General features: G+C 35.3%; 1 protein-coding gene across 1 annotated transcript in view; it reads right to left on the reverse strand.

Annotated features, from left to right (window-relative positions):
* The window catches only part of CRPPA (CDP-L-ribitol pyrophosphorylase A), a 125,392-nt gene that overhangs the window by 38,174 nt on the left and 60,807 nt on the right, over nt 1–26,411 (reverse strand). Inside the window, exons 6-9 of the mRNA XM_086742529.1 lie at nt 22,576–22,673; nt 17,943–18,032; nt 17,121–17,213; nt 11,408–11,536 (exon numbers count right to left, since the gene is read on the reverse strand). Of these exons, the coding sequence (XP_086598655.1) occupies nt 11,408–11,536; nt 17,121–17,213; nt 17,943–18,032; nt 22,576–22,673 (410 nt within the window). The remainder of the gene's footprint in view (nt 1–11,407; nt 11,537–17,120; nt 17,214–17,942; nt 18,033–22,575; nt 22,674–26,411) is intronic.

The following is a 26,411-nucleotide window of genomic DNA, read 5'->3' on the forward strand; positions in this document are numbered from 1 at the left end:
TTAAAATAGTGGGGGGTAGATTTAGATTGGATATTAGGAAAAAATTTTTTACACTGAGGGTTGTAGAACACTGGAACAGGTTGCCCAGAGAGGTGGTGGAAGCCCCATCCCTGGAAACGTTCAAGGCCAGGCTGGATGAGGCTCTGAGCAACCTGATCTAGTCGGGGATGTCCCTGCTTCTTGCAGGGGGTTGGACTAGATGACCTTTGAAGGTCCCTTCCAACTCTAACCATTCTATGATTCTATGATTCTAATACGCATAAAATATGTTGCACTAGAAATCTCAGAATGCAAGATTTAGCTAGGACATGAGGTCATGGCTCAAGAAAACAGGAAAAAGTGTGTCCAGACAAGACAAAATTTGCAAACATCTGCTATACAACAAACCCAGGATGATGGGCCACAATAGGAGCAGGAAGATAGATCAAGAGAAGCACAGGACAATAAAGACAAAGTAGAAAGAAAAGAGAAAAGGAGAGAAACAGAACCGAAGGATAAGTTTCCTGTCCCAGTAAACAGAAAAGAAACAGGTCAAAATATATAAAACTTGCAACAAGAATCAGGTCCAGCAGCTAGACCTACAAGAAGAGTGAAGATGCTTGGCTTCTGAAAGGGGAAGGGGCAGAAAGAGGGCACTATCATTCAACAGCAGGATAAGGGGGGTTGTAAAAAGGTGGCATCCTTCAAAAATTTGGAGGCATGCCCAGATAGAAAAACTAGAGAGGATCATAAATGTTGGCATAGTAATTATAAAAACACAGTAAGGCAAAAAAAAAAAAAAAAAAAAGATTCTGAGGAACAAGTAGCAAAAAGAATCAAACCCAGTTACAAATCTTTCCTCATTCACATCAGAAGTAGGAAGTCTGCCAGAGAGTCTGCAGGGCCAACTGATGATCAATGTGCGCAGTGAGCACTCAGGAAAGACACAGCTATTGAAGGGAAACTAAATTAATTCTCCGAACTGGTGTAGGGAAACTCACATGCTGGATCCTCTCTTTGTTTACAGACAAATAACCTGTAAAATTGCAGTTAACTGTAGAAGAGGTATGGAAAAAAATAAAGGGAGGAATGTAACAAATCCTCAGGACTGTATGGCATTCACCCAACAGTTCTGAAGCTCAGCTCCTAACAGTGGTGCATAATCTCTAGTTTAAAAATTGCCTTAGTAGGCACGACTGGGTAGCAATTGCCAATTTAAAACAACAAAAATCTGGAAAGATATAGGTAACTACAGAAGAGAAAGTGTTAAGTCTATACCAGGCAATTTAAGAAAATTAAACAAATTTAACAAAAAAATGAAATACCAGCTAGTAATAGCAGACAATGAGATAAAGATGATGGTAGAGTCAATGGGCCTTTCTTCTGAAGTTTTATTTTGCAATCTTACTGGATTGCTTCAAAGAAATGGGTGACAGCTGATTGAATTTACTGGGATTTCCAAGACTTTCAACAAAATTCTTTGCCAAAGGCTTTTAAGAAAACTAAGGTGCCATAATGTAAGACCTAAGTCCTGACATGGATAAACACTTGCTCAAAAGACAGAGTGGACAGGGGAGGAGTAAATGGTCAGTTCTCAAAAATGAATCCGCATAGTTCCAGTGGGTATAGGATCTATGTTGTTCAACACATTCATAAACAAACTGGAAAAATGAGTAAGCAGTAATATAGAATCACAGAATCATAGAATAGTTGAGGCTGAAAGGGACCTTCAAAGGTCATCTAGTCCAATCTCCCTGCAAGAAGCAAGGACATCTTCAATGAGATCAGGTTGCTCAGAGCCTCATCCGACCTGGCCTTGAATGTTTCCAGAGATGGGGCATCCACCACCTCTCTGGGCAACCTGTGCCAGTGTTTCACCACCCTCATTGTAAAATTTTTTTCCTTATATCATGTCTGAATCTACCTCCTTCTATTTTAAAACCATTACCCCTTGTTCTATTGCTACAGGCCTTTATGAAGAGTTTCTCCTCTTCTTTTTTATATGTCCCCTTTAGGTACTGGAAGGCTGCTATAAGATCTCACTGGAGCCTTCTCTTCTCCAGGCTGAACAGACCAAACTCTCTCAGCCTGCCCTCATAGGAGAGGTGCTCCAGCCCTCTGATCATCTTCATGGCCCTCCTCTGGACCCTCTCCAACTGGTCCATGTCCTTCTTATGTTACAGGCTCCAGAGCTGGATGCAGTACTCCAGGACAAAATATGAGTTTGCTTATGATAAAAAGTTCATTAGTGTAGGGCTGACTCAAATGAAATGCAGAATGGCCACTATAAACAGAGTAACTAGACAATAAAATGATAAATGAATTTTAATATAGATTAATATAATATAATGCATGTGTATTTCACATTTTAAATGATGGGATCTCAGCAGACCATTATTACTTAGGAGTAAGACCTTGTGATTAGGACACCATTTTGTGAAGAACTCTCTCTGTTTGTGTTCCAGTCTATGTAGTTCTTCTTTAGGGGACACAGTGGATGCAAAAAGTTTACATGCACCTCAAGGGACTAGAGAAGATCATGGAACAGAAATCTATTAAAGCTAATACTTCCATAGAAAACAGTTCCGGCTCAGAAAATACTTAAGTTAACAATAACTGAGTACAGGGTGAGAATTAGGGGATGTCATACATGCTTGCTCTGATCTGATTCCCTCCTAGGCATTTCATCACAGCTACTGTTAGACACAAGATAATACTTTAGGCAAACGTCTAATCTGACTCATTATGGTCATCTTTGGTGGTAATATATTGTAGCGTAGTAAAACCCATCCCAAGAAAGAAACTCAAACCTGGGATGTATCAGGACAGGTGCTTCCAAGTGAGATCGGTAAGTGACATAGTTGTACAAATCTCAAAAAGGTTCAAGTGCACAAAGGAGCTACTAGGATAGACACGGTAGCACATAGCAGGAGGATGGAAGAGCTTGAATTCCTTATTCTATAAAAATAATTCTGAGAAGGATATGACTGCACTATGCATGCAGAAAGAGATAAAACACTGGTCTTCCAATAAGAGTGAGGGATGCAGAAAAACCTAATCCATTTTGGAAGAGCACTTGACTGGTTAATGAGAAGAATGCAAGACTAGAAAGCAGGGGACTCAACTCAGTGTCACACACTCTCTTCCAGTTCTGTTTTCTTAATGCTATAGCTTTAGCAATTTTTAACTGCATTTTTGAACGACTGTTGTTAGTTGTATTAAAAGGTGCATTCCTAATTAGTTGGAGAAATAATAATGTGTGAAAAGGACAGCTCTCACTCATCCTACGTAAGGATGCACTATCTTTCATTCAAAGAAAAACCCTATTGCAGCCAAGAAACACAGCTCTAGTATAGCAGAAGGAAGTAAATGGGGGCTGGATTATTTCACATTTCTTAAAACCCAGAATCAAAAAGAGAAGCAGTCTCATTTGAAGACAACAGAAAATACATGTTGGGAAAGATCTACAGTAGCAAAAGCAGATTTATAATTTCCTATATTTTCTATCACTGTTACACAGAGAAAATGATCTTTATTTCACAAACTACAAAAATTACTAGTTTTCTGATATTTTCAATCCAAAATGTCTGTTATGTTTTATTTCTATCTTCCCAAACAATTTTCCCAAAAGTTCACTGGGACCTGAAGGCTGTGCACAGGCTAGGGAGTAAAGGGCATTTTTCACTCTTGACATTACATGGCTTTTGCCATAAGGTGTAATTATCACATATTATTTTTATATACTTCAGCACTAAGTATGTTTCATAATGGATGACTTTCATATGAACAATCTGATATAAGCAACAAATAAGATTTGGGGTTAGTAGCTCAAATCTAAGAAGACTAATTTTTGATGCCCAGCTTAAGTAGTAAAAGAGTACAAAAGCATTGCTTTAAGCTGAGAACTGCAGCATAACAATTCGAAAGTGCAACTGTCCATGAACAGATACAACGAACTTCACAGGTTTCTGTCAGGCAAGCCAGCAATGGAAAAAATAAGTTAAAAGCAGTTTGTTTGCAAACAAAATTTTGTGTCAATATCCTTTCATATTAAATGTTTGTATGTTTCCACTAAGAGATAGCAGGTCAACATCAAAGCTTTCTTAAGATGGAAAAAAAGTGAGAAAAAGTAGCAGATTTGAAGATGAAACTTAGATTTGATGTTCATAGTATTTGTTTTTGCAAAAGGAAATAAGCATTAAATTGGAACCAATCACATTAAAGTATCTGGCATAATTAATTCATACCCACTTTTGTAAGTTGCTATATTGTATACCACATGTTCCTTTCCTCTGGAGAGCTTGGCATTTTCACCTTTTGAATCCATTGGTTCCCTAAAATTCCACTCCATACTATTAAGCTATATTAAAGTAATATATTTTATACAATTAAAATATCCACAAAAGAAACAACTGGCAACCTGTATTGACTAACATAGGCAGAATGGCTGAACTGGGCTATAAACACAAGGAAGTTTAAAGATCGTGTTATGAAGACATGACTTTTAAGGTAAGCCTACATGCCTTAATCATTTTGGCTGACAAGTTGATGGGAGAACTCTGATTTCTCCAATTAGAAGTTCAACAGCTCAAATAAGTCTAAAAAGGTCATGTGTACAAGGCATAAAACATTCATCTCATCATTTTCTGTGCAGCTTGTTAAACTCCTAGAAGCTGTAATAGCAGAGACAAATTGAGTAACTTTCTGACCTTTCTCTGATAAAAGTCTATACAGTTATTAAATGGAAACCCGAAAGGTTACCAATTATTTTTCTAAAAAGCTCGTCTTCCTCAGATGGGAAATTTGGTACTACACTGCAAAGTTAGTTTGTGGAAATGCTTCATTTGAGCACCTTTAGTAAAGTTGCACAGTTGTAATAAATCCACTAATGTATTACCTGCTTTGGCTAGGAGGGAAGGAAGACTTGAGGGGAAACAAGGAAAAGCAAGGGAGAGAGAACAACAGAGAGAAAGAGAGAGCCAGTGAGAGAAACTGAGCAAGCAAATATAAGAGCACGTATGCATGCATTCAAGGTAGACACACTAAAACTCTGTCAAAAATAATAATCATCACAATTCATTGACCAATACGATCCAGTATCAGGCATCAGGATATCCACTAAAATCAGCAGCAGTACAGGCAAGCAGCTCTGCTTCCCACAATGGTACACACCAGAGCATTTCAAGTAAAAGGGAGATCATAGAATCATAGAATCACATGGTTGGATGGGACCTATAACATCATCTAGTCCAACCGTCTTCCCACAACCATTGCTGCCACAGCTACTAAACCATATCTTGTAGCTCCTCATCAAGCCGCCTCTTGAACACTGCCAGGGACGGCGACTCCACCACCTCCCTGGGCAGGCCATTCCAGTGCCTGACCACTCTTTGGGAGAAAAAGTTTTTCCTCATGTCCAATCTAAACCTCCTCTGGTACAACTTGTGGCCATTTCCAGGTTTCTGTTAAATAATTTAACTCAAATGTTTATGACCTTTCCTGACTCAAAGCCCAAAGTTTAACTAACATTTTGGTAAACTTGGAATTAATATATTTCTTAATTGACTAATGTTCCAGAGATGTGACTTTTTAAAATTTCTTGACCTGCTTTGAATGGTACAAAACAGATGCAGAAGGCTGGTTTGGTGAAAAAGATTTCAGTTCAAAATAAAAAGCCACCTAGCTGGTTTATTATTTCTGTACATAGCAGAAAAAATATTCACACATAGAAGTATTTCTTTGGAACTACTCAGCTTTCTGTCTTTCAAACATTAAATTTAGAACTGATTTTCGGTAGTTAAGTAATAAATATTTCATTGACAGAAATCTTAACAGAATTCTCCATTAATTTTGATATAGAAATATGTTGTACTACCAGGCAGTTCTTACAAACAGTATGACTAAATCTCTATTTAAAAACTGTGTTATTTTCAGAAGTTCCTGTAAATGTGCTTTCATGTTAGCAAGTCTGACAGACAAAAAATTCTGATGATCGAATCAACCAGATGGACCAATGGTTTTGATCGTACACTTTTCGACAAAGCCGATTAAGATTTCCACACATTCACACAGTAAAATATATCAATGATTGATGAGCTGTTGAAGATTTCAAAACAAAATCAAAGACAAAACTATCAAGGTGGGTTGGAAAGTTAACTGTATTTGTTCATGTATGTGAAAATACTGATGGAGCACAATGATTCTTCTCCATGAAAGTATAATCTTTTTCACCAAAGCAAATAAATCTGCTTCAAATAATCTCCACCCAACTGCAAAATTCAAATATGAAGACAGGTTAAATATTACTGAAGATCTGAAAATTGACATATGCAAAATATCACCTGTAAGCATTTTATTCCATACATTCTACTACCATCCTTTGTGGGCATTAAAAGGCGATATGGCCCATTCAGAATATTGTCTTTTATGAGCAATCTCACTATTTTTGTGTGAGTCATTCCCAAGGGAAAAGGATAGTTTTATGTTTGATATCTTGAGTATTAAGTTAATACATCTCCCAATTCAGTATTTTTTATTCACTGAAAATTCCATCATGAACGACATGTAGTTTTATTTTAGAAGTCAGTGTTTGTAAATCATCTTCATCATGCCAGTTCTACCTATTGCAAAATATGCAGTCATGGCTGATTGCAGACAGTAGCAATAATTAAGGATAAAACAGTGTCCAGCCTTCATAAATATCAATCTCTGGTTTTATTCATGAATGACTTCCTAAGCCTTTGTATTAATAAGCTTACAGATGCTGATTTTTATGAGGTTATTTATGTAGAAAGTTTCAAACTGGATTTGATTTTCCTCTCTGTCCCACACTCTGTGCAAGCAAGATCGCTCAGGGTCATCACTCATTTGCCCAATTTTCCTTGATGAAAGCATGAATAGTCTGTAGGATCATGCTACTTAAAAGTTCAGTTTCTGGTTCTTGAAAATACTACACAGTAATTACTTGGCCTTAAGGACTTCTATGAATAGATGTAGGTTTCCAGATTCATTACAATCTATTATGTCGTTGCAGCTGAAATAAAAAAAAAGTGTCATCTTGAGAAGAGAGATGTCTCCAGGCAGCACCCCAATCATTCTAATTAGATTGCAATCCTCTGACCAATTCTGCGCTGATTATTAAATTAATTAAGAAGCATGCAAGGGTCATGTAGGGCATGGCTGATTTGTTTTCAACAAGTCATCAAACTTTTAGTTCATCATTTTACTTCATTTGCCTTTCAGGCTCATTATTTCACTACTGGTTGCCAAACCACCTTCTGCTTTGCTACTTGGATGATCCCATTTGGGCTTGTGATTCCTGTTTTGAGAACCACTGCCTTAAGTCTGCACATAATACTACTTTTAAGGGATCTCTGATGAAAAAGAAACCATAAACGTTTACCTTTTTGATTTACCAAGCCAGATGGAAAAAAAAATAGCACTCAAGTATTTCTTGAGCCATGAAGCACACTCTAGATGGGCCTCTTGTCTTCAAAAAGTCTTAAAGTCTACAATGAATGTCCAGTATGTTTGTATAAGAAATCACCCACACTTCAGTTTCCTTTTACTTCCAAGCAGCTTTATAACAATTATTCTATTGCATCATTTGTCTCTTTTTAGTGTATGGACTGTGATTTTTCTGGCTGTCAATGAATAGTTCCTGATCTTAATCAAATAGCATTTTCAGAGGCAAAAGTATTTGGGGTCACCTTATCCCAGGCAAGCCTTAGCACATATTTGCTATTCTTATGTGACATTCTGTCACTGCTTCTCTGAAGTAGAGTTATTTAAAATTAATACAGTTCTATAGCCACTATATATTAGTAGTACTTTTGTATTTTAAAGCTTTCTGTGGCTTCCTATGTCCATCCATACATGCTTTATTTTGGATGATAATTGTTCCTTTTTATTCTCTGTGAAAAGTAAAAAAGTTATTACTGAAAATTCTAGATCAAGATAAAGATAATAATGCATGTGTTTATGAGATAAATGCCCAAGTTCAGTGTTATTCCATTGCTCTGAAAAAAGATTAACAAATAACTACCACATGCAACCGAGGTTCCCTCCCAAATCTTGTCGTCTGAATGACATAAACTAATGTGTTTAAGATTAATACATTTCTATCCCTGCACAGATGCTATGTCTTGACATTACCTTTTGTATTCCTTGGTTTCTTAGCAATTCTTAACATCTCTTTTAAGTAAAACTTTGCTTATTTAATAAAAACTTGGCTTCTTTTTATAGCTTTTCCTCCTAATATTCAGAATTAGCATTACACTCTACTAAACTTTAAAGAAAATCTGATTCTGATATATAATTATACCATATCAGTCACTCTATTTTCACAGTCAAGTACTCATTAAATCAAAACAGTTGGAATTTTACTAACATCGTCATCAGCATATGCCAGTTATATTTCCCATTAAAAAAAATTATTTTTTTCCTTATATTAAATTCATCTTGCTTATCAGCTATTTCCTTCAACTCATCTGAAAAACTCCAAAAACGTAACTCCACAAGTTCAGACTCTGGAATTTACTGAATACTCTTTTCCCCTCTATGTTATGAATATGTAAAACATTTCTAACATTGTGGAACTGTTTTAGAAAATAACTGCCTCTAAAAATAGTTTCCAAAGTTAAATTTAAATTAACAATATTTTCAGGAGGCGACCTAGAGCTGATATCAAGTGGATCCTATCTTTGCACCAGTATCAGTGATTTGGTATTCCATGCATGATGTTTATGAGAGAAATAACTATTTGTGTACAAGCCGTGAACACGCACTCATTTTGAGCAAATGGAAGGTACCAAGCAGGTCATTTATAAAGCATATTAAAGCCTTTTCCTTTAGTTTTCCTGATTAGCTTCTTAGAATATCAGATATTCATAGAAGTACTCACATCTTTTTCTAAATGCCAAATAAGGACTGCATTTGAGAAATGAAAATTAAGACTTATACTTTTTCTTAGGCCTTCACATCTCCTCTAATACTATAAAAAATATACTCCTAGGTTCCAAAAGCATTTCATTTCAATTTCTAAAACATAAAAAACAATCATATATCTCAAAAAATACTTATTTCAAGACATTTACATTTTTTTTAATGCAGAATCTTAAAGAGTGTCCCCATATTCTTTTATATCAACATATCATCACACCCACTTATCCATATAAGCCTTCTAAACGTAAAATAACTTCGCCTTAGTATTACCATGGTCGTATCTCTCAATAATTCTTTGCCCCTTACATTTTATCCCTTAGTAAAAGCGTGTATATCAACCGTGCGTGTCTGGTAGTGATGATACAACCTGTCAGCTGGAGGGAAGTTCCATGAAGTAACCTGTCAGCACTCTTTTCCTGAAATAAACTTCAGCATTGAAGGACTTCTGTAAAGCGGATACTGACAGAAGTTATTGCAATAAGAGGCGAGCATCCTGCATTACAGCAGCAGGTGCTTTTTGTGTTTCTCCGACCTCTGGACTCCCCATCATGCCTGTATGAAATTCACCTTTCCATCCTCAAGCATTGCATTCACCTATGGATTCACCTATTAGCTAATGGCTTGCGTTAAAAGTAAAATACCTTGGTGACTCTCAAATAATGCTTTAGAATTTAAAAAAAAAAAAAACAAAAAACTGTTTTAAAGATGTTTTTTCACTTAACAAATTGCTTTTGTTCACAGTGCCCCCCTCGCACTCTCCTCCAGACCAGCAATAAGGTTTGGGTTATGTCGTTTCTAGATTCGTGTGTCAAGTCTTTCCATAGAAACAATTATGCTCTTTGTAGATCTGCAGTCAAAAGAAGACTTGATACATATATGACATATATACACATGATCTGTATAACCTATTTGCTAGTCATCCATCAAAACACTGACAAGCAGGAACTCAGTACTACATCCCCACCTTTGTGAGCAGCACATGTTTTAAAGCCATTTTAAAACAAGATAGCTAGAAGTAGTTTACTCACTTTGCAAAGTGTTTTACTCTGTATAATACTTTTTCCAAGCTAATAAATGATGACTCTGCCTGCAGTGATCTTACATAACCATTCTAGCTTTTTATTATGAAAAAAAAATGGAGGCAATGTTCTGCTGTTCTGCTGTTCTCTTACCACCAAGGATCAAGAATTTCCATTCAGACTTCATACTGTTGTTATATATGTCTGTTATTGATAAAATATTTTGGTGCCATGTTCACAAAAATCCACTGAAGATTATACAAGTTTTTCCTTTTTTCCAGGCAGCTTTACTAGCTGTTGTTACCCACATATGTATATTTGATCCATTTGCATGTAAAATCATATAGACACCCAATGAAGTTTAGAGGGAAAAAACTGTACTTACACTGAAGCAATATTTGCAACGTTAATTTTTACCATGATAAGGTACTTGTATCACCTCTAAGAGCTACCTTTCAACAGTTAGTTATTCCAATAATTTTTACCAAAGGAAGTCAGAATTCACCCTGGATAAAATGGGGTTTGATAGTACCAGAAAGAAGACTGAGAACAGTTGTATACCCATTTATTTTGTACCAACAAGTGACAAACTAGTATCATACAATAACAGTATTCATATTCTGTTGGCAACAGAAGTATGTAAAAGCATAAAATGATAGGAATTGATACTCATAGCTCTTAATAAAGCCAACAGAATTTGGAGAAATAATCGAGTCGTTGGCATACCAGAAAGAGATATGCAACTACAGTAATGTATATAAATATATAAAACCAAATACCTAATTCAACCTAAAAAAATCAGCTGAGATTATATTTATTATTCTTTATTAAAATTTCCATTGAATATCTACCTTACTTCTTCCTTCATTGTTGCCTAAGTTAAGAAGCTGTAAAAACTGTATCTGCACTGGAGGCAAGGCAATTTTCTGGTTGGCAGAACACGTTTCCCAGGCAAAATGGTTTATTTTAAGTGGCTTTTGTGAGTACAAAGGATGCTGGAGTGCTAACCCTTTTTGCCTCTAGCTGAGGCAATTTGCTGCTATTGCAGACATGTACACTGTTTGTTTCACCACCTATATGCCATGCCCTTTCTGTCACCTGAATACTGAACACTGTTTTGATGGGGAATGTAAAATTCTGCAGAACCACTGATCAAATGTACTGTTTTTTACTTTTTTAATGCTGCAAAAAGCAAGTTGCAAAGCAGAAAAACAAAAAGGGTCCTGACATTTTTGTGTGCTCCTAAAAAATGTTTAACATTTAATCATCTCTAATCAAAATACTTACATTTTTCCCTATAACTACAGGCTCTTCTGAATTTTGAACAAGAATAGGCAAGAATCTTCCCAACCAATCTTTTTCATGTCATATTTATTTCCCTTTGATTTTGTTTTAAATGAAGATTCTACATTAATCATACAAATCACAAAAGTAGGTAATTTGCACATGGAAAGAGAATTACATACCTTATATTGGATAAGGAGAGCATAAACCAAAATATTTTTCTTTTTCACTTCCCTTGCAAATTTCTTGATCCTAGTTAGTTCTTCCATCCCAATGTTAAAAGAAGTATTTTCTGAAATAGACAATTGCACCTGCAAAGGAACAAATATGAAAAAAAAACACTATGAAAAAGTGCATTATTTTAGACTGCCAGTTTTTAACCTTATTTTTATGTCTTAAGCACACATAAAAATACAGGCTAACAAAGGTTTTTCTTAGATCACTTCTATTACTATTGAACTCCACCACTTACTAAATATTTTGTGGCATGAAAATTAATTTTTCTCAAAGCACAGTGAAACTAATATGCCAGAACACATCAGAACACGATGTTCAGGCAGCTTACTAAAAATATTTAATTAAATCTGAAAACAAACAACATTCTTTTCTAAGCTTTAATCTAACTTACACAGTTTGGTGGGTTTTTTTTTTCTTTATTATCAGGATACTACAGAAATACAGATGTTTTTCTTAAGCATCTTAAAGTTTTTAAAATGGAACTGCATTCTTTAAAGATGTATTTTTAATTTACTACCTTTTCAGGGTAACATACTAGTTGCCTAAATTGGATTAATGTCAAGACAATTCTTCAAGTTTTAAAAGCAGAAAGAAGGTAGGGATATGACTGTCCTGAGCTCTTGCACAGGAAAAAGCAGGTCTCATACCCAGTGGGGATGCTGCACAAACACGGTGGGTCTTACTGGACATAAGCTGGTATCTCCAGGGAGATATCAACTAGCTCAAGGCTCTCTGAACCCTTTCCCGAGGCTTACGTGTTCCCCAGTTTAATCAGGTTACTCCACAAAGTTTCTACTAACTGTAGAAATCAAAATTAAGGATGATGATTTGTACATATAAAGTTTAAGCATCTATTAATAGAAGAAATGCCTTTCCCTTTAAAAGAAAGAGAAAATACCTCTCTGGTTGAATAATTCACTCTATGTAAAACAGAAAGGCAGAGAGGTAGGAGTATGGAAGTAGCCCCAGAGATGTGTGCCTGGGAAAACTATTTCCAGTTCCCTTTGTACCTTAAGTTAATTTATCCTAACAGATAATGAGTTTTTACTCATTTCCCCTTGCAACACTTTTAAAAGAGACGTTTACTGTCTAAGTGCATATTCACCAAGAGCAATGCTATTATCTTCTATGACACAGGCAGAGATTAATTTTCAAACACTCAATATTTTGTTGGGGTTTTTTTTTACCCAAAATAAGGCTAAGTACTATTCTTTCACAGCTATTTACAACAAAACTTCTACCCTGTTATTTTGGGAAAGCATGACCTAACACCTATGTACCATTAGTCTGTTCCACAGCATTAAAAAGATATTTTCCTAAAACCTAGTTTTCTACTGAAATGCAAATACTAGCAACTACAGAGCTGAAGTACATGAAGTACAGAGCTGAAAGCATTCTTTTCTTTCTAACTTTAAATAATAACAACAAAATAAAAACCACATCCATTCAGTTAGATACTTGCATCTACAAATGTGAACATGTATTACTCAGAAAAGTAATGTCAGTTTAACAATATGAATCTTCTGGTTATAGCAGAGTTGGAGAGGATACAGCTTGATGCAGACAAATAATTACATGAAGTCTACCTCCATGCTTCTTATCTCTCCTGTAACATTAACCTTCCCTTTCTGCTATGTCCAGATACAGTAGTTCAACTGCTGCTTTAGCTTACAGATGCCTCCAGTCAGGCACCAGGATAAAGGACAAACTTTGAAATTTGCGGCAATTTACAGGCGGGAATATGGACAGAAGCCATCATGTCCACGGAAAGCTCGTCCTTTTTCTGCGATAATTCTCCCCAGGCTGGTTAAACAGACAATCTGGCACAATAACAACACCTGTCATTTTTACAACCAAAGAAACTGAGTATCATAAGGAAAAATAAAACTGATTCTCTTAATTATCAGATTGTTACAAAGAAGTTGCATGTGTCCTGAAATCAAAGAACAGAGAAGAACATTCCAATTACACAAAAGTCTACATCACGCTGTTCCTGATTATTATGTTAGAATGGAAACAGTTAGCTGCTTTCCTCATTTATCCTTTCAATTCTTCACTAGGAACTAGTGTTCACTAGGAAAAGTTTTACTTTTGAGAGTAGAAAAGCATAAAGTTTCCTGTACAGCTAGTACCTAAAACCTATGCATTTAAATGTCATCACATTGCTTATAATTCTGAGACACGTTTGCCTGAGAAATATAATGTTCCCTTTTTACATCTTTCATTAACAATGCATTCAGGTTTTATGTTAAATGAAGTATACAGCAAAGAATAAAGCTGCAGAGAGTCCCACTCATAGGCCTTAGTGAAGAGGACACTCAACACTGAATTTAACTAAAGACTGTTGAAGGAAGGTTCTATCCCCCAGCTATACCATCTGTAATGAGTTTTAGAGATCGGAAGTTTGAAGGACTTAAATGCTTCTCAGTGATCAATATGAGACAATGATTTGTTTAGCTAATTCTTTAGTAATTTAAAACATACTTTCCAGTCCTCCTATTTTTTCCTTCTTGTACTTCTGAAAGATAGAGTGGTAACTCCATAAAATTTGAGTGTGTAGCACAAAATGCCTTTTTATACTTAGGGTACTTAATTTTTTTCAGATACTTTTAACAAATATACATGTGTCTGCATTTTAAATGTTAGTAACTGCTTCCACCTAGTTATAAGACTTTTCTCCCACTGTTTAGTTTTGGGAAATTTCAAGTAGTTGTCAGGAACAACTGATGGATCTGGAATACAGGGAAGGGATTAAACACATCATTTTCTCCTGAGACTATTTTAAAGCATGTTCACATAAATAATTTGTGCTTGCAGCAGGCTGCTGAAGCAAGCACAGTTCCATTAAAAGAGGTGCTGGATTCTACAATGACTTCAAGATCTAGTATCTTAGGAGCAAAATCTGAGTTTCATAGTGAGCTTGTGTAAACATTATTTCCATCCATATCTATTTCTCAGGAAATATTAAGTCCACAATATTTATAGCTACAATTATTAAAACAAAGCTCTCACATTCCATATGTCACACTAAAAAAAAAAAGCACTTAATTCGAAGTCCAGGGTTGAGATCAGCTACGAGTCAGGCACAAAATCAGCAAGCTCTTAACACTGTAGTATTACCTAGTTGATTAACAATTCTAATTTTACCTGCACACTCTGAAAATTTAACATAGAAATGTGTTTTTATATTCTCGATAAAGGGCTAATGAAAACAGTCTCAGTCCAGAAAAGAGCATTCTACACATCCAGTAGCCTTGTAAATGGGCAACAAAATTGGAGGCGTATCATTACTTTGATTATCAAAGGCAGAAATAATTTAGTCTTTAAAAATTCTGTAAAATCAAAGCTCAAAAATAGAGTCAAGAAAAAAAGATGGCCTAGAAATAAAGTGCTAAATATTGATGTTCATAGAATCACAGTAGCTCACTCCAAGACAACAGCATACAACAGGTAAGGATATAACTTTTTTCATTTGTAAATGTAATTGACCTTCATGATATCTCATTTATTTGTTAGATCAGTGTTGTAGTTTAACCCTGCTCAGGACCAAGCTACGCAGTTTTTCACTCACTCTCCCCATCCTCCAAGAGAATGGAGGGAGAGAAAATATAACAAAAAGGCTCAAGGTTTGAGCTTGAGGACAGGGAGAGATCATTCAAGTTACCCTTACAGGCAAAACAGACTAAACTTGGGGAATACTATTTCAACTTATTATTAATAAAACCAAAGCAGGATAATGAGAGAGAACAAAAACAACTTCCCGCCATCCATCTTTCCTGGGCTTAACTTCATTTCAAATTATCTCTACCTCTTTCACTCCCCCTGAGCGGCACAGGGAGGAATAGGGAATGAGGGTTACGGACAGTTCATCACGCATTGTTTCACGCTGCTCCTTCTTCCTCAGGGGAAGAACTCCTCACATTCCTCCCCTGCTCCAGCGTGGGGTCTCTCCCATGGGCTACAGTCCTTCATGAACTGCGCCAGCGTCGGTCCTTTTCCACGGGGTGAAGTATCTCAGGAACCAGCTGCCCCAGTGCGGGCCACGGCCTCCTTCAGGCATCTGCCTGCCCCGACGTGGGGTCCTCCACGGGCTGCTGGTGGATCTCTGCTCCTCCGTGGACCTCCATGGGCTGCAGGGGGACAAACTGCCTCACCATGGGCTCCACCCATGGGCTGCAGGGGAATCTCTGCCAGGAGCAATGTTACTCCTCGCCCTCCTTCTTCACTGAGCTTGGCATCTGCAGCCGTTCCTCTCACAACAAATTCTTCACAATCGGCTCAGGCAGACACCTCTCAGGCTCTCTTCACATCTCATCTCTTCTCTCGGCCAGGCCGAGTCAGGCCCAGACGGCCACTTGGCGGGAGGCCAGAGGGTGAGGGCTGCAAGGCCTACAAGGCTCACACTTCCCCCTCTCTGCCCTGGCTTCTGCTTCTTCACTTATTCTTTTTCATTATTATTTTCCCCTTCTTAAATACATTATTACAGAGGCATGATCGCTACATACAATTGGCTCACCCCTGGCCAGCGGCGGGTCTGCCCTCGACCTTGCTGAGTCCACCAGACAAAAGGGAAACTTCCAGCAGCTTCTCGCAGAAGCTGTCACTGTAGGCCCCTCTGCTACACAAAACCAGGACAATCAGTAATGAAATTTCATTACTTAAATTTCAGATTAAGCCTAAAATTAAGAAGAACACACTCAGTTTTACCTCCAGATCACTAGACTATGCACTTCAGAAACTATGTGGATCCCATGTAAAATAACTATTTATTCCTTTTTCAAGAGTTTCATATGTAGAATTATATTTTAAAATCAAAACAAATTACCTTGTGTTACTGCTTGATAATACAATAAATATAGTCCAGAAGCACACTCCTTGGTGACATATGACATTAATGACACCCATCCCACCCAACACTTCTCATCCCTACCTATTAAGCTGGAAAACATAATGACAGAATTAATTGTATCTGGTTACACTGCATGGAGACTTTCAAACCTACTCATATCTTTTTAACAGTCCAAGTAAAATAAAAGTCATGTACACCTTCAGCTGTTGTCCACAAGACCTGTTAAATTATTCTGGCAGCAATATTCAAATAATGAGTATTTCAGCCAAAAATACACTTTAAAAGTTTTAACACATACTAGAAGAGATTTTTCAGTCTTACAACATCTCAACAAGTAAAGTACGTATTAAAGTTGTATTGCAAAGTACCTCATTAATTTTTAATACTTAACACCAGAAAAGCAACAATATTAAAACTTTGAACAAAGATACAGCATAGAAAACAAACAAACAAACAAATTAATTCTGTTTCAACTGATCATTTAAGCAAAATACATGATTTGCAGCATCCCCAGCAGAGATGGAGAGCAACAGCAAACAAGGAGTTAACAGTTCAGTACAACTATACACAATGAGTCTTTTACAGAAATACATACTAATAAATTGTTGTTTGCTAGGGTTGGTTTATTTCCTGACAGTATGCAGTACATGCATTGAAATGCAAATTATGCTCTTTACAGTCTAATTAACAGTTCAAATTTATAATTTTATTCAGAGCTAGCAGTGTCTCTTGAAACAGTTTAAAACTAGTCTAACATTTAAAAATATTTCATTAGATGCTTTCTACAGTAACTTACAGGAGTTACCTACCGAAATAAGAACAACTGGATATAAGAGAGTTATATTTGATTTTTCCAACATATCCACTAGTTGCTGGGTTTCCTGAATGGCATACTTTTTATCCTAAATGAAAATAAATGTTTAGAATTACTGTAAACATCAAACAATGATTTAATAAAAATGGAATTCAAAGATCTGTTATTTACAAAAAAAAAAAAAAAGATACATCCCTTTTTTAGTTTGGTTTTTACTTGGTTGGTTGGTTTTAATGTATTTGTAATGCTTTTGTCTGGTAAAGTTGTACATGTTAGAAAAAAAAAAAGAGATTAATGATATTACCTTTAAGAAATATATATACACACACATAACAAGCTTAGGTGTCTTGACTGGTCTCAGATACGGTTCATCTAAGATTTCTCCTGTTCCTATACAGGGACTTCAAATTCAGATTGCATGGCAGGCATGTGGCCAAAATGGGAAACACTAATTTAGACCACAATAGCAATGCACAGTTACCTAACTACACATATGCATACCTCCTCTTGAGACAATTCACTTCAATACAATATATCGATGGAAGGAAATATTACACTACTTTCAGTTGCATCCCTCTTATTGAAAAACTCATGTCTGGTTTAACAACTTACTGGTGGAAGTGCAGAACCAGGAGAGAAAGAATAGACCAGTATCTCAAAGGTCTAGTTTGGTGCACATTAGGAACACCAAACATCGGAACAGAGACATCAAGAGAACAGAAATAACAAACAAGTTATTATTGAAATATGTAATTATTATTTATCATTATTAGTAAGTTTAAGTGCAAAACTAAAAGCATGCATCCTTACTACTTACATTTACGCAAACAAAATTGCAGCATTGTCCTGAAAAGATGTTTTGTAGATAGCTATCATTTCTGCTTAAAGATATTGATATAGCTTCAACCTAATTAGAAAAAAAAAAAATCATTACTATGTCACAAATTTGACTTCAACCTTAACTATCTGCAAAAGTTTCCATCATTATGGCAGAGTTTGTTCATTCAAATAACTTAAAACAGGCAGTTATTATATCCACTATGAGAATAAAAAAATACTCATTTTTTCAGGTGACTCAAAAGTGAAATATGGAGTCCTACATCCTGCAGTTTTGTGCAAGTTTTGCTGAAGCACACTACTAGAGGGAGTCATTCCAAAAACAGCCCTGAAAGTATCAGGTACGAGCGCTGCTGCCTGGGTTAGGATGTTAAGCTGTTCCCAGAGGTGAAAACACCATTTATAGGATCAAGACGATCTAACAATTTTAGACCTCTAATTCTGAAAAAAATCTCTATAATGTTCAAATACATATATATATTGTCTTCATGCAACTAAGAAAATAAATGAAGTACATATGAAGGACCAGATGCACAGGTATTCTAAGATTCTGCACATGCCAAGGCTCATTTAGAATTCTTGAAAAGCATTTCCTCAATGAGGACTTCAAAATACCGTCTTAATCACTGACACACTTATTTTGCAACCTTTAACTGTAACACCAGCTAAGAAATGATCTTACCCTAATTAAAATATAAAGTAGATTCTACTACAGTAGCAGCTTCATGACTGCCTTAAGTAAAACAGCAAACCAGGTAGCAGAAGGGGAATCCGTTCCCTAAGAGAAGATAACACTTCAAAGCCAATTTAAAAAGTTTAAAATAAGGCAAAAAAAAAAATCTTCAACACAAGTACCAAATATAACATTTTAAAAGGCTTTGTGTTGTTATCTAAAGCTGCATTTGTTTATTTTTGTAATACTGGGGCTAACTTATTTGCAAAGGACGGTGGTTTGAAACTACAAAGTTCATATTTATGCACCGAAGATTTTAGAAACATTTTGGGCTGTAAATTTGATAACTCAGCCCCAAATCGTTGACCTTAAAGGAGATTAAAAAAAAAAAAAAAATCACAGAAGGTAAGAATTACTTAAAATACTCTAAAAATGCAATATTCCAGGGCTCTTCCAGCTTGAGCTTCTGCAGAAGTAAAATCAGAAATCCTCAGTACTTTCACAACCTTGCAGGTGCTTAGATAACAGGAGCATATTGCATGCCAGAGTCTTTTCAAAAGGTAAATGGAACATGACTCAAGGGAGAAGACCTATTTTATTCCTTGAGATATTGCAATTCATGACTGTTAAGTATTCCTGAACATTTAAAAATTAATTTACTGTATCAGAGTTTTGATTTAACTTGAACAATTTAATAAAGCAGTACACTGAGCCTTTTCTTATCCAGCAATAACTAAATCAGATTTCTCTCTTGGAAAAGTAAGCACAGCTGCCAAACTAGAAGCGTCAATATATCATCAATTAACTAAAATTAATTCTTATTCTATTTGGCATGTTAGTATCCCATACAAAAGTATTTTTAAATTAAAATTATTAAAGTTAGTAGCTACTTGACAGAGCAAAAATTACCTAAAAATACAACCTCAGTAAAAAATGTTTGTCACAATGTTTTAGTGTTTAAAACAGAAAAAAATATATGTATTTTCTTAACCACTTCTAGTCACTGTAGCAATTGATATTCAGTTAGGGTAAAGAAGCAGAAATGGTAAGTTATTATGAACATGAAGACAGGAATAAAAAATATTTTTTCCTTAATGTTTTTCTACTCATAAGATGCCCTGTGCTGAAGTTTTAATTTCATTCAACATCCACTTCCATAAAATCAAACATTAACACCAAGACATTGGGAAACTGTAAAAATTAGTTAAACTTATATCAGAATTTAAAATCACAATACCAATCCAACAGACAGACTAATGCAATGATTAAGAAATTAGTGAATTTCTACCAGTGAAACACTAGTTCATTTCCTAATTGAAAGCAAGAAAATATTTTTATATACTGTTTGTGTATATTTATCCATACACAAAAATATAACACAGCTTCATCCAGCTGATTACATTTCATGTTCAGGAGCAACTTGTTGCTGCATAAGTTACAGAGGAAAGCATCTTCAGTTCCCATTTAGGTTTGCTTGCTTCAAAAGAAAAGTGTAAATAATAAATTTAAGGAAAGACTCAACTTAAGTCTTTCACAGTAAGATATCTTCTGTAAAACATTCATTTATTAGTTATACAGTTTACAGTAACACTGGTTGAAATACTTACTCTGAAAGTACTTTGCAAGCAATAACTGCTGCCTTAATTTTTTTTTAGAAAAGCTTTTATCTTCATTTTAATTTACATAATCAGTTTAATTTTTAGGTCTTTTTTTCCCATTATTGGCATTATCATGTTATTGGAGACTCTCTCAGAAACCCCTTTAATAAAATTTCTTTTGAATTCTTCTTTAAGAATTTTTTAAGGACACACCTAGAAGTTAATAAGTATCTTAAAAGCAAATATGGCTGCTATTAACAAGTAGAGTGTCAAAACTATCTAAAATGTTAAAATACTGACTATAGTTAGTTTAAATTTCAGATAATGCGTACTCTACGGAATTATTCCCTATTAGTGTCGTATTTAGATCAATTACCCTCCAATCAACCCTTCAAAAAGGCCCAGCTTTCAGTGTGGTATTTTAACTTGCTTAAAATAATTATCACCTTGTACAGAGTCAAATCTCTCTCTCACAGGGTTACTGTGCTTCACTTCAGAAATCATAGGCCACTGCATATATTCTATGGTGCTTCAAATTTAAAAGTTCTGTATATTGATAAGCTTAAAAATTAACTCTTAAGAGATTTTACTGTTTAAAAACAAGACACTCAATATGTAATTTGTAAGTTTTTACAGATTTTCAATCTAAGGGTTCATAAAATGAATGACTACGGACGTTTCAAGGAACACTACAAGACAGGGAACTTGACAGAGTTCTTTCGTAGGTGTTACTTTGCAGAAAGAAATGTTTTGAAAGTGTTGAAGAGAAATTTAACAAGCCACTTCATAATGAGGAAAGACAACATGGATCAAAAAAAGAGAAGAATGGTGCTAGAAATCATGAACTAAACAAACTGGTTTAATAGAGCCAACCAAAAAATTCATTCTTGTATCAGTAGGAATCCCTTCATTTTATGCCCTCATTACCTTGTTTGTGGTCATTTTTTGTGTGTTTTATTTCAATGCACCATAGGTTCAGGTGCCTGACCAACCCAACAATTAACTGGTTTTGCAATGAAAATTCGGAAACGAGTAAATTTTAAGTAGTATTGATGCCAGTCTGATTTGAGGTTGCTAAGTTTGAAGTAAGTGTTGGCTTATCAAACATAACACATTCTTTGACTTTTCCTACTAGCCTGGAAGTGTTTCTCATGATACGATTGAAGTGGTTATATGCAAACGTAATCTATAGATATAGATAAGTCAACACCTAGTGTTTTTCTTCTAATGTGGGTAGGTAATGTCTTCCTAGTAATTGCAGAATAGCTTAAATGGAGAGAAATAAAAAGGAAAAATAGCAATGGCTCTGGTATCAGTGAAATGGAAACATACTTCTGCTCCATTATACAGCTATGCAGCCAAGAAAAGATCTTATTCAACTCTGTTAATATTTTGCGCTTTTAAATTTATATACTGAATAGATACAAAGCATGATTTTCCATACTAAATATAATTCTTTCCAAACAAAAACTGTAAGTACAATGTCAAATGACATTTCTAGATGTAAAATAGCAATACAGTTTGCTACAGAAGAACATTCTACTAGTAACTAAGCACACAATGCAGAAGATCAATAGACATGAATAAAACCATTACAGAAGTAATGGTATGCAAATCAAGAAACCTGTATTTTTGAACACCTATTCCCTGTCTGTTTCTCTGGGTAACAGAAAGATGCAATATCATCACACAAAATATAATTAAGAATCGCCTCAAGATTACTCAAGATTTAATCAATTACCAAATGTTAATCACCTTTGGGAAAATGAAAATATGTGATAGTTCTACTAGTAGGAATAATGAAAAAGGAAAAGAGAGTTAAATGCCAGTAGAAAATTCCATCAATACCCTACAGCAAGGCTTCAATGAGCATTCACTATGAGTGAAATGTACCCCTATCTATCTGCAAAAGGCTGATTAACTTGACTCTTCATTCGCAGCTCTGCAGGAACAAAACTTACTCTTTAATTAGTTTGACTTTAATTCAGACTTCAAAGTAACAGCAGTATTTCCTCTGTAACATATCTGTAACAATTTGGCCTTACTGAATTCATAAAATCTAAAGAAAATGGGCTCTCTGTTGTCTGGATCTAATTTCTCTTCTAATCTAATATATACATTTTAAGAGGATCTGTAAGATCTCCCTGTACAGCAGAATTGGGCAGAAGATGCTTCTTTCTTGGTAACTTCCACACCTGGTGTTAATCCCCTGTAATAAATACGACAGTGACACAGGAGGTCTCAGTTTCTGTATTCAAATTATTTAGACCATTTTTTACAAGTTGTGACAACCAGACACATTAAATTAATCATACAGTTTACAGCCATAGAGTTGTACTTACTTCTATTTGGCTTTTCAGAGATTCATGAAGGACAAAACCTACTTGTGCAACAGCTTCCTTCACATCAGTAATAACACAAACTTGTTGTGATAGGTTATCTGCGATCAAAGAAAAAACCTTAGTATTACATGCAAAGACAAATCAATCAAAATTACTAATCTGTTAAACATTAAATTAATATACTGCTGTGTCTTGACAGAACCTTTTCAACAACTGTAAATTTAATTTTAAGATGACTTATTTCAAGGCAGAGTTAATATAACTATATAATTTATCTATCTCTATTATCTGTATAAAATTCATATTATATTTTATATGATTTTGTACAATGTGCAAACATAAGACCTTGTCCCCAGAGTTCATTTAAATAAAGGACTTCTACTAAAAGGTGTTTGTTCAGGTCCGCATTACTGACACTAGACGACAACCAAGACAATAATGTTTTGAAAACTTCATAGCACTTATCACTTCAGCAGATCACTAAATGCAGTGTCTGCAATACAGAGAAAAGCAAAAAAAAACCCCTGAAGATAGCATAAATTCTCTTCCTAACAATATATACTACATAATAGCAAAAAAAAAAAAGTATTAAAGATACTGTTCAGGGAGACAGCAGATATAACTTCTCACCTCAATATCAAAAAAGTTGCAGAATGAGTGACAAAGATCATGACATGGGGAATCTCTTAGATCTTTTGCTGGTGGGGGGAAAAAATATAATATTTTGTTGATACCAAGAACAATAGTTTCGAGTTATTGCCCGATCTGCTCCATAAAGCAAACATTTCAGAAAATTAACATTTTCTCTTGTTATTGACTACATTTTCAAGATTTAGTGAGTATTTTCCTTTCTTTAAGCAAACAAAGCAAAATAATCCAAATCTGCAACTCTTACTTCTAATACAGGATTTTATTCTTTAGTTGTTGAATTAATATGCAGACAAAACTGTAAGATTTCCAATGTCTCTGGGGCAGCCATTCAATAAGCAGCTAGAAATTTAATAAATGTAAAGTCTAATTATGTTTAAAGCAGACTTCAATGAAATGTCAGGGACAGAAATATACCAAACACCAACACAAAATAAATTAGCAGTGAAAGACATAAAAGAAATTATAAAAATATGGCCTAATTGCTCTTCAAACAAATCTGAATATAAAGATACATATTTCTTGCATGTGGAAAGTTTTTTTTATAATTACTTACCACACAATAAGTTCAATCAGATGCACTACTTAAGTAAACATCTCACTTTCTATTGTAAACTCAAAGACTTCTTTACAAAAATAGACATATAGCCTGAAAAATAACTTTAAAGCTGCTGCAGAGTTAACATTATTGGAAAGTGACTTGTGACTTTTAAACATTTTTTTTTTTTTGTGAGCAGGAAAAGTGAATTAACCACTGAGGATCTCAAAAGATAATTACAATGATTTTATGAATTATGGGCACTTATTATCTCCAATATTTATAACGTGACAATGAAAATAGTGGTAGCAACTGCCTTTGTTTTAAGTCAGTAAAAACGGGGAGGAAGGAAGAAAGAGAAAACAATAAACATCTGCTTATAAACCATCACAACCAGATGAAAGCAAAAATTAAAAAAATGCATGGCCAGTTCTCACAGGACTGGAAATCACAGAATACCACAACTGTGGGAGAAATTATCTTCCCATTGATTCACTGGGCAAAAAAATACACTGAACATGCATCAAAGTTGGCTTCTACTTAATACAGAATAACTTTACAGTCTAAAAAATGGGTCAATGGGAAACCATATTGAATTAATTTCATATCATCAGAAAGAAACCGGTGGGTAGATTGAAATCAGAGAGCAAGAGCCACTTGAATTTAGTACTGTCATGGAATACAGATACACCACAGATACAAGATAGATGTGCATAATAAACCAGATCAGCATATCATATTTCATATTCTACGGAATTAAGTAATTTAATGAAGAAGGTTAGATTGGAGCTATTACAAAAATCCACATGTGGAAGAAGGCTGTGGAATCCAAAAAGGCACCATAACATACGCTCAGACAGTTCTTTCTAAAAAGAAGTCAGTTATCACCAGCAAGTGTCAAAATTAACCTCCCAAAAGGCTGCAACTGTAAAAGCTCATCTCACTCCTCTCCCCAGGCCCCTTAAACCTCTAACTTCCTGTCATGTAAACTAGAAGAGAAGACTACAAAAAAGGAAACTAAGATTTGCAGGTTGGATTTACTAAAGAAGAAAGCAAAGTTGAATGAGGTGTGAAAAGACATGTTTTTAATGTGGAGCAGAAATGCAACGTTATAGGGGAAAGTCTATCGATAAAATATGAAAAAAAAAATGAAAGTAATGGTAATAAACACATTTAAAAGATGCTGCATTCTTTCAAATTATCAAAAAAAATGTACAAAGGAAGTCCAGGAAATAATTGTTTATAAAATCATCGTAGCAAAGCAACAGTGCTGCTCTAGCTGAGGTTTAAAACTCAGTTTCCAAATTAAATACCAATTGTTTCAAGTGACCAAAAAAATCTTTACGTTCATTTAGATAGTCTGCATCTATGCTGTAGTGTGGGAAGGAAGGCTGAGTACAGCCTTCCCTCCCAAAACTGCCAGCGTCCCACCGCTGGTAAGCCGATGGAGCTCTCTGTCACTCAGCATAATTCCACTGAATCCAGTGAGTGCAGCTGGAGCACTGGCTCGTAACTCCACGGATTTCATGAGTTCTGCTGACTGCTGGTAAAGCTAACTGCGTGCAGCACTTCATTCTTGGTTTTCAGAAGTCTGTTTGGGTAAACCAGACAGTCATTCTGGAAAGCCACGTCATGGCCACGTCAAAGAATTTTAATACTCACCTAACAAAATTTTGGTTTTCATCAGACTGTTAGATAATTCAGGCTGCAAAGGACCTACAGAGGTCTCTAGTCCAAACTCCAGCTCAAAGCAGGATCACCTGTGAGGTCAGGCCTGGTCATTCATCCCCTTGCCCCCCTGGCTCTTGAAAACCTTTGAGGATGGAGACTTCACAACCTCTCCAGGCAATCTGTTCACTGTTTGATTGTCCTCATGGTAAAAAGAGTTTTTCCTGTTATTGAGTTGGAAGTTCCCTTGGTTTCGTTTTTGCCCGTTACCTCTTGTCCTCCCACCATGCACCACTGTTCTACTTTTCTTACCTACTTTCACATCATGCCTTCCTTTTCATCTGCCCAACCTTTTACTTTTTTCTCTCTCGCTATTACATTATCTATCAAAATCTCTGTCTTGCTTTGGCTTCCTCTTCCTCTACTTACTTTAAACTTTAATTATTTCCCTGGAAACCTGCTCTTCCCAATACATGTCTCCCATTTACTCTCGGCTTCTTCCCAGCTGTAGCTGATTATGGAGTAACCCTACTCATACTGCATCACATTTAACATCCACTTAGAGCATATTTTTTGCTTAAAATTAAAAACAGTTAAAACTTTACACTGCCAAATTCTGTTAGGTTAAACATTAAATTTCTCCATCAGGAAAGGCGTAGGAATTGTCTTCAAAGATAAATTGGATACAGGACTTCAGAATTTGTTCCATTAAACTCACTTCTCTCTCCAGTTGAAAACTTAATTTTAAATTTTTCCCATGTCCTTCTTTGATATCCTGAAAGCTTTAGATCAGATTAATATCCAGTAACACCTGTTACGGTCTTTATCCTAGGATCTCACCGAAAATTATAAATTAAAATATGTGCGTGTTTATGGAACTACCTTAGTTAGAGAATGTATTAAGTGTACTCTAATGACTCACTTAAAAGTTTACCCTGAAAAGCATGCCACAAACAAGCAGCAATTAAAATAATACTTTATT

The sequence above is a fragment of the Chlamydotis macqueenii genome, chromosome 2 (assembly GCF_036417535.1).
Source record: "Chlamydotis macqueenii isolate bChlMac1 chromosome 2, bChlMac1.mat, whole genome shotgun sequence".
In the NCBI taxonomy this organism is placed as follows: domain Eukaryota; kingdom Metazoa; phylum Chordata; class Aves; order Otidiformes; family Otididae; genus Chlamydotis; species Chlamydotis macqueenii.